This window comes from Apium graveolens, chromosome 1, assembly GCF_009905375.1.
Source record: "Apium graveolens cultivar Ventura chromosome 1, ASM990537v1, whole genome shotgun sequence".
Lineage (NCBI taxonomy): Eukaryota > Viridiplantae > Streptophyta > Magnoliopsida > Apiales > Apiaceae > Apium > Apium graveolens.
In genome coordinates, this window is record NC_133647.1 from 98,268,011 (window position 1) to 98,277,010 (window position 9,000).

Sequence of the window (9,000 nt, forward strand, 5' to 3'; positions counted from 1 at the left end):
ATAAAAATAATACACTTGGAATTATAAAATGTGAAATCAAAAGGTGGTGAAACTAAAAAATAAGTGAATATGTTTCGTTTATTAATAAAGAAAAATGGGTAAAAATAATACATATAGAATTATAAGTCATATAGGAATCAAAAAGGATAAAAATATTACACCTAGAGTTACACCATGAATCATAAAAACAAAAAAAACAAAAGGTGATAGAACCAAAAAATAAGTGAAAACAAAGTATCACTTAAAAAATTTATTAATAAAGAAAAACGGGTAAAAATAATATATATAGATATACATATATATATATAGAATTATAAGTCATATAGGAATCAAAAAGGATAATAATAATACAATTAGAGTTAGAGTTATAACATGAATCATGAAAAGTGAAACCAAAATGTGGTGGTACCAAAAATAAATGAAACCAAGTACCACTTGAAAGGAGGTTTCGCTTATTACTAAAGGTTATTAATTGTTATGAATAATTTGCACAGATAACAATAAGGAAGAAAATAGAAGTAGCTGATATATATATGCGGTCAAAGAAAGCTGTGATTACTTCAAAGTTACTGGATTATATAAAGTGATAAGAAAAGGTGGCATATAAATGTAAACAGAAAAAATCACATGAACACACAACAATGTACATTTCAGGAAATATGGTGTGCAACCTGCATGATCAAGAATTCATACAAGAGATGTGAAAATCTCCCTTGAAACATGGAGCATGTCAATAACAGCTATTCAAGATTATAAGGCTGGGATGTCAAGATAAGTTTGAAGGCTGGCAGTAATTATATAGATGAGTAAAATATGGTAGGCTGCATTTTAAGCTAGTCAGAATTGCAGGCTGGTAAAAATCTATGGTAATAACTATTCTCCGATGTAAGCCATGATGTGTACTTGTATTTTGTAGCCTATAAATAAGGGGTTTGTTTGCTGTAGGAAAAAAGAAGGTGAAAAAAATCTGGTAGAGAGAATACAGAGAGCTGAAGCTCTATATATGTGAGTGAAAAAAAAGGTTGTAACCTGTGTAATAAAAAGCTTAGCTTCCTGTGTTATAATAAATATTCAGTTGTTTGTTTGTTTATTTAATCAAACAAAAGTTGGTTAAAAGTTGGTTATATAGCACACATCAACTTTGTCTTTTAAAGTATATAGAAGCCAATTATGTTTCCAACAAGTGTTATCAGAGTCAAGGTCACGTTTCTGAAAAATGGTGAGCATGATACAACTGTAAATTCCAAAGTTGACGGCAATAAAATACGGGAACTGGAGTATTCAAATGAAGGTGTTACTCGGTTAATACGACAATTGAAAAATTGTTGAAACTAGTTATGACGAGCTCGTAGATGAAGCGGCCCTTACAAATGCAGAGAAGATGATTTTGAAAGAGACCCAGAAAAAAGATAAAAAGGCGTTATATACAATTATTCAAGGTGTTGACGACTCAACCTTTGAAAATATTTCGGAGAAAAAACATCAAAGAGTGCGTGGGAGATTTTGCAAAAATCTTTTCAAGGAGTCGAAAAAGTTAAAAAGGTGCAGCTCCAGGTGCTACGCGGGGAGCTCGAAAATTTAAAGATGAAAAATTCAGAAAATATTGGTGAATTTGTTACGCGTTTGAAAGCCGTGACAAATAAGATGAAAAAAAATGGTGAAAGTCTCGACGATGTACTGGTCATGAAAAAACTCCTCCATCCACTGACCAGAAAATTTGATTACGTGGTTACTTCTATTGAGGAGTCAAAAGATTTGTCAACAATTTTGATTGACGAGCTGGTTGGTTCACTTCAAGCACATGAGCAGCGAATGAACCAGTATGATGATGCAAGCCACTTGGAAAAGGCATTGTAAAGTAAGGTGTCCATTGGTGATAGTTCTGGCAGTAGCAGTCCTGTACGTGGCAGAGGTGGCTTTGGAGGTGGCTACCGAGGTGGACGAGGACGTGGAAGGCAGTCTTTCAACATAGGCCAGAATTCTGAAGGTTATCAACCATCTTGTCGTGGTCAAAATTTTAGAGGCCGAGGAAGAGGTGGATTTCAATGAGGTGACAAATCTCAATTTCAATGTTATAATTGTAATAAATTTGATCACTTCAGTTACGAGTGTAGAGCACCAAAAGTGGAAGAAAGGAGTCATTTTGCAGCAGCAAAAAAAGAAAAAGATGTTGGTTCTGCTATGTTCCTCACTTACAAAGGAGACGAGGAAGGTAAGAAGAATATTTGGTATCTTGATTCCGATGCGAGCAATCACATGTCCGACCACAAAGATTTATTTACGGAGATAAACGAGACTGTCACAACGGAAGTCACTTTCAGTGATTCTTCAAAAATTCCGGTCAAAGGAAAAGGTACAATTACAATTGTATTAAAGAATGGTGAGAAAAAGTATATAAATGATGTTTATTATATACTTGCTTTGAAAAGTAATATCATCAATCTTGGCCAACTTGTGGAGAAAGGATATAATATTCAGAGCAGGATAATTCTCTTACCATCAGAAATCATGTTCGAAAATTAATCGCGAATGTGGAGATGTCAAAGAATCGCCTATTCACACTCGATATATAGACAAAGGTGCAGAAGTGTATGAAGTCAGTCATTAAAAATAACTCGTGGTTATTGTTAGGTTTCGAGCACATAAACGCAACGGAAACAGTAATTAAAAATGTAAAAAAATCAGATGTTTCGAAACCCACCGCAGGATCCATGCGAAAAACGTATATTTAATTCGTAGATCAGATTGTGTATCTTAAGAAGTTTTACCAATTGGTTGACTAATGGAGATCCAAAGCTTGTTCAATCACCACGAATCCCGCTCTTGCGATCTGCTCTATCGGTATCCACACGAATGCTTGAACTCAAGGATTGAATGTGTACTAGCACAAACTCGTTTCTTATTGCTCTCTCCATTTTCTCCCTTGGTGGCTAGGGTTTTAGTAAAAGTCTTTTTTTTTTCAAAATCAGCCACACAAGAGATATTATATAGAGAGTAGAAAAATAAATTATAACTCTTAACTAATTAGGAGTTATTATTATTTCGAAATTCCTATTTGTATTATATTTAAGTCTCACTTAATTATTTAACAAATAAATTTCATAATTAATATTAGTAAATTCGAATATCAATATTTATCTAATTAATTAAGTCATACTTAATTAATATTATAAATAATTCGAATTACTTTAATAAAATTTAATTCCAATTGAAATTAAATAATCCTTCAAGCATTCTTAGTGTGTGACCTTATAGGTTATTATTACGTTGACAACGAATTTTAAATCTAATTTAAAATCGTAAACAATGAGCGGCATCTAGTAATACATCATTGCTACCTAAATAATAATAATTGAACCGGTGATCGATTAAACCTTTTGTGAATAATGTACAATATAATATAATCTTTTTAACCACATATTATAGATTAAACTAGAGGCATGTAATGTGTTATCCTCATCAATGTTTAATCCAGGTTTCCTTGATCAATGAGTAGACTATTATATCAAAGCAATATTTGAGCGTGGCCACGCATTTTGTAGTCTAGCTCACACAAGAGGCCAATAATATCACTCCTAAAATAGGAGGGTTAAATCTCATCTAGATCATTCATATTTTTCATACGATTCATAATATACCCAATGTCCACTTTTATCATTACCCGGTCAAGGATAACTTTTAATGGAATCAATGTATATTAATTCTCGTATAGAAATATAATGACTTCAGGTCTAAGGACCATTACATCATTATCACTGTGAGAATTACTTATGACACAACAGACATGTAGAATCTCACATCAGGTCTGCCCAACACCATGTACATATACATCTGCCTGTGTCTTTGACTTTAGTATCACTATACCTATGATCAATGAGAGGTGATCATCAGTCAACAAACACACTAGTCTCAATGCATTATTATTGTCCCTTAATAATAATACTCGACTAGGGACCTTTAGGAATATTGATACTATTATCATAATCTCATTTCTAAGTCACGTACTTAAGATATAGAATTGCATATCATATTCCAAGGATATTTATTAATCTAAGATTTATATCGTAGTAAATTAAGAATTAATAAATTATAAAGGGAATAATCGATAGAACATAAACATTAATAATCCTAATATCTTAAACTAAAACATCATAGTGTTGTCTCTAGGGCACAAACACTAACAATCTCCCACTTATACTAGAGCCAATCACTCATGTATCTAATACTCATGGAACTAGTATGACCATCGTGCTTCTGCTGCGACAAAGCCTTAGTCAGTGGGTCTGCAACACTATCATTACTATGCACTTTACATTTATATCTCCTTAATCATTAATCTCATTAATAAGGCGATATTGCCTAAGAACATGCCTAAATAGTCTCCATGGTTGTTTCAAAAAATATCAATATATTCGGCTTCCATAGAATCATCAATGTTCTTGCTGTGAACTATTCAAGCTAACATCAATTATATTTAGACAAAACACAAAACAGATATAAAATCGTAATCATCCTTGTTTGTCCAAAAATTAGGTTCAGAAACTAATATCAGTGTAACCCTTTACAACCAATTCCCTATCTTCTCCATACACCAAAAATAAATCTTTAGTCCTCTTTCAGTACTTAAGAATATTCTTGAAAACTATCAAGTGACCCTCACCTGGATTAGTCTGGTATCTGATCGTCATGCTCAAAGCATACGAAATATCAGGATAAATATATATCATTGTACACAATATGGATCCAATTGCTGACGTATCTGGAACTTTCTCAAACGGCCCTTATCATCTAATAATTCAGGGGGCAATTATCTTTTGAGATCACTATCCCATAAGACATCGAAACATATCCTTTATTTGTCTCTTGCATCATAAAATGATGTAATACTTTATCAATGTATGTACTCCGACTAGGTCGATTAATCTTTTCAATCTATCTCTATAGATCTTGATCCCTAATATATAGGTAGCATCGCCTAAGTCTTTCACCGAGAAACTATTTTCTCAATCAAGTCTTAACAGCCTGTAGAGAAGGTATGGCATTTCTTATTTGTTATATGTCATCTACATATAATACTAGGAATGTCACATGATTCCCACTAACCTTCTTGCAAACATATAGTTCATCTTCATTTTGAATAAAGCCAAACTCTTTGACCGTTTCATCAAAATGAATATTCATTCTCCTTGAGTCTTGCTTCAATCTATAAATAGATAGAAGAAACTTACAAACTATCTTAGCAAACTTTGGATCGACAAAACCCTCAGGTTGTATCATATATACATCATCTTTAAGGCTCCCATATAAGAAAGCAGTTTTGACATCCATTTTCCAAATCTCATAGTCAAAGTAAGCAACTATTGCTAACAAAATCCTGATGGACTTGACCAAAGTAACCGATGAAAAAGTCTCATCATTGTTTATACCATGAATTTCTTTGAAACTTTTTCCACTAGTCGTGTCTTATAAGTCTGTACTTTACCATCCATATCAGTTTTCATCTTGAAAACCCACTTGCACCCTATAAGTTTTACCCCTTCGAGTGGATCAACTAAAATCAGTACTTTATTTTGATACATGGATTCCATCTCGGATTTCATGGTCTCTAGCCATCTCTTGGAGTCTGAACTGTTCATAGCATCTTGGTAGGTGAGAGGCTTATCATTATCCGTAAGCATCACATCACCATCTTGAGTCAAAAGAAATTCATAATTTCTCTCGGGCTCATGGTGAATCCTACTAGATCTACGAATAACCTGTGTTTCTTGGACATGATTACTTTTAACATTTTGATGTACATCCTGATCTTATTCCAACTCTGGTTCAATGTTATCATGTGGTTCTCGATCTTCATCGAGATGTATTATCTTCCCACTGATTTTCTTAGAAAGTAGTTCTCCCACAAGAAATACAGCGGCCTGAGCAACAAACACTTTATTCTTGGAAGGATTATAAAAACTATACCCTAGTCTCACTTGGGTATCCCACAAAATAGCATCTATCTAATTTTGGTCCAAGCTTGTCAAAGGCTAAACATTTTACAAACGCTTCACGTCCCAAGATTTTCATAAATTACATGCTTTGACATTTATCACTCTATATCTCATACGGAGTATTTTGAACCGCTTTAGTCGAAACTTGGTTAAGTGTATATGCAGCCGTTTCTAGAGCATAACCCTAGAAACTGAATGGAAGATCCGCTTGACTCATCATCGATCGCACTATGTCCAACAAGGTACGATTTCTCCTCTCAGAATCTCTATTCCTTTGAGGTGTTCCAGAAGGAGTAAGTTTTGATATACTATCACACTCCTTCAAAAAGCTCTTGAAATTGAGGCTTAAGTATTCTCCTCCACGATCTGATCGTAAAACTTTTATACTTTCCTCTGTTTGCTTTTCTACTTTAGCCTTATATTCTTTGAACATTCCAAAAGAATCAGATTTATTCTTCATAAGAAATATATATCAATAACTACTGAAATCATCAGTAAATGTTATGAAGTAGTATAAGCCACCCCTTTCCATCATACGCATTCAATCACATACATCATTATGTATAAGTCATAATCGTTCGGTGGCCCTTTCACCTGATCAGGTAAAAGAAGCTTTAGTCATTTTGCCAATGAGACAAAGTTCGCATCTTTCGTATGATTCAAAATCAAACTTACCCAAGTATTCATCTATATGTAACTAAGAAATGCGTTTCTCATTAATATGGCTTAACGACAATGCTAGAGGTAATGTTTGATTTGAGTCAACTTAGAACATATAAATTTTTAATTAATTGTGCAACATTATAAGTTTTATCATTGAAATAGAATAACCAACTATTGTTTATTTAATTAAAATAAAAACCTTTCTTGTCCTGACAAGAAATTGACTTAATGTATCCGCTAAAGGAAGGCACGTAATAACAATTTATCAAGTTCTCAATCTCGCCTTATGCGCAACATTAGGTATCAAGTTCCTTCAACTAGAGCAACAACTTTTGGTCCAATTCTAACCCTATACCTGAAGTTTGACCATTGCTAGTCTTCTTCTTTAGATCTTCCAAATAAGCTCGATAATTTAACTTTCATTCTTAAGGGTTTTTAGCACATAAACGCAACGAAAATGTAAATTTAAATCTTAAAAAAAAAACCAAAACCCTCCGCAGGATCCATGCGAAAAATAATATTTAATTCGTAGTTTAGTATGTTTACCTTAAGAAACTTTACGTTAATGGAAATATGGAGGTCTTTAATAGCGATCCAAGAATGATGAACGGAAATCCCTAGCAGCTGCTCCTCAAGTGTGAAGCACTCCACCGGTATCCACCAAGAGTACAATGTGATGGAGGAGGAAGAGGTTGAGAGAATTAGTTGCCTCCCTCTTGTTCTACTCTAGAATTAGGGTTAATTATTTGGGTTGAGGCAAATAGGGTTTATAATAGTATATTTATAGGCAAAATTTTCAGCTGAAAATTTTCCCTAAAATTTTTCGCAAGATCCATGCGAAAAATAATATTTAATTCGTAGTTCAGTATGTTTACCTTAAGAAACTTTATGTTAATGGAAAGATGGAGGTCTTTAATAGTGATCCAAGAATGATGAACGGAAATCCCTAGCAGCTGCTCCTCAAGTGTGAAGCACTCCACCGGTATCCACCAAGAGTACAATGTGATGGAGGAGGAAGAGGTTGAGAGAATTAGTTGCCTCCCTCATGTTCTACTCTAGAATTAGGGTTAATTTTTGGGTTGAGGCAAATAGAGTTTATAATAGTATATTTATAGGCAAAATTTTCAGCTGAAAATTTTCCATAAAATATTATTATTATTAACCCTTTAATTGATTATTCTTATTAACCAATTAACTAATAATTAAAACACCTTTTAATCATTAATCCCTTTTCTAAACACTTTAGAAAAATAATTCTCTCACTTGATTTAATTTCTAAAATTAAATTCTTAATTAATAATATTAAGAACTTTTCTTAATTAATTTATAATTAATTAAATCTCATTTAATCAATTATTAAAGCTGCTAATTAATTATTTATTTCACAAATAGATAATGATCAGCCATTATTAATTAATTCCTCCACCATTAAATTATTCTCTTTTATGGTGTGACCGTGTAGGTTCAATATTAAGCCGGTAGTAGTAATAAATAATAATAAAACTATTTTATCATTATTTATATAAATTCTCTAATTCATTAAATATGATTAATTAATAAATTAATCATATTTATTCTACATCGTGAGGGATACTTCTCAGCATATCGCGACTATCCGGATAATACGAATTCACTGCTTAGAATACCAAGAACCTATTTAGTGAGTAGTTACCGTACAATCAATTCCTTCTACCCTGCAATGTCACGATTAAATACAAGGCATGGAACTTGTGTCAAGCCTATCTTATTTAATCATTTGTTTTCCCATTCACTATGCTTAGTTCTATTTAATGTAAATTAGAAACTCATTTCTAATTTCATTCACTCTGGCCAAAGATTCCTGAACTAGCATAAGTGGATCAGCATTGAACATTCTCTTCCTTCACTGGAAGGGGTAGATCCTTTATTGATCATACACTATCTTCGTGTACAAATTCTTATACCCAGTAGAGCCCTTATAATTGTCCCTGAAGACTAAGAACTAAACCAAAGCATAGTTCAGTGTACACAAGATGACTATGATGACCTCAAGTCTAAGGATACTTGTACAACTATCACTATGTGAACAACTGCTGACACGTGAGTGAACTCCATCAGTTGTTCAGCTTGTGAGTCATGTTCAGTGAACTTATTCTATAATAAGCACCTACATACTAGCTATAGTGTCACCACACAAATGTCTATGAGAACAGACATCCTTCATAATGAAGCAAGCATAGTATGCACCGATCTTTGCGGATTACTAATTACCAGTTAGTAATCCTACGACCAGGAAATATTTAAGTTTAGAGTTATCATCTTCTAGGTCTCATTATTATGATCTCATCATAATCCATAAAAATCT

General features: G+C 33.1%; 1 protein-coding gene across 1 annotated transcript; it reads left to right on the forward strand.

Moving 5' to 3' along the window:
• The first annotated feature begins 1,584 nt into the window (after nucleotides 1–1,584).
• LOC141691093 (uncharacterized) lies at nucleotides 1,585–2,523 on the forward strand. Its single transcript, XM_074495861.1, has 2 exons — nucleotides 1,585–1,853; nucleotides 2,103–2,523. The coding sequence occupies exons 1-2, from the start codon at nucleotides 1,585–1,587 to the stop codon at nucleotides 2,521–2,523; spliced, it is 690 nt and encodes a 229-aa protein (XP_074351962.1).
• Nucleotides 2,524–9,000: the final 6,477 nt, after the last annotated feature.

Excerpts from the sequence above, each read along its gene's own strand:
- LOC141691093 (XM_074495861.1), top strand. The coding sequence starts at position 1,585 with ATGAAAAATTCAGAAAATATTGGTGAATTTGTTACGCGTTTGAAAGCC. Across the intron at positions 1,854-2,102 it reads AGCCACTTGGAAAAGGCATT|TTACGAGTGTAGAGCACCAA; the intron begins GTAAAGTAAGGT and ends TGATCACTTCAG.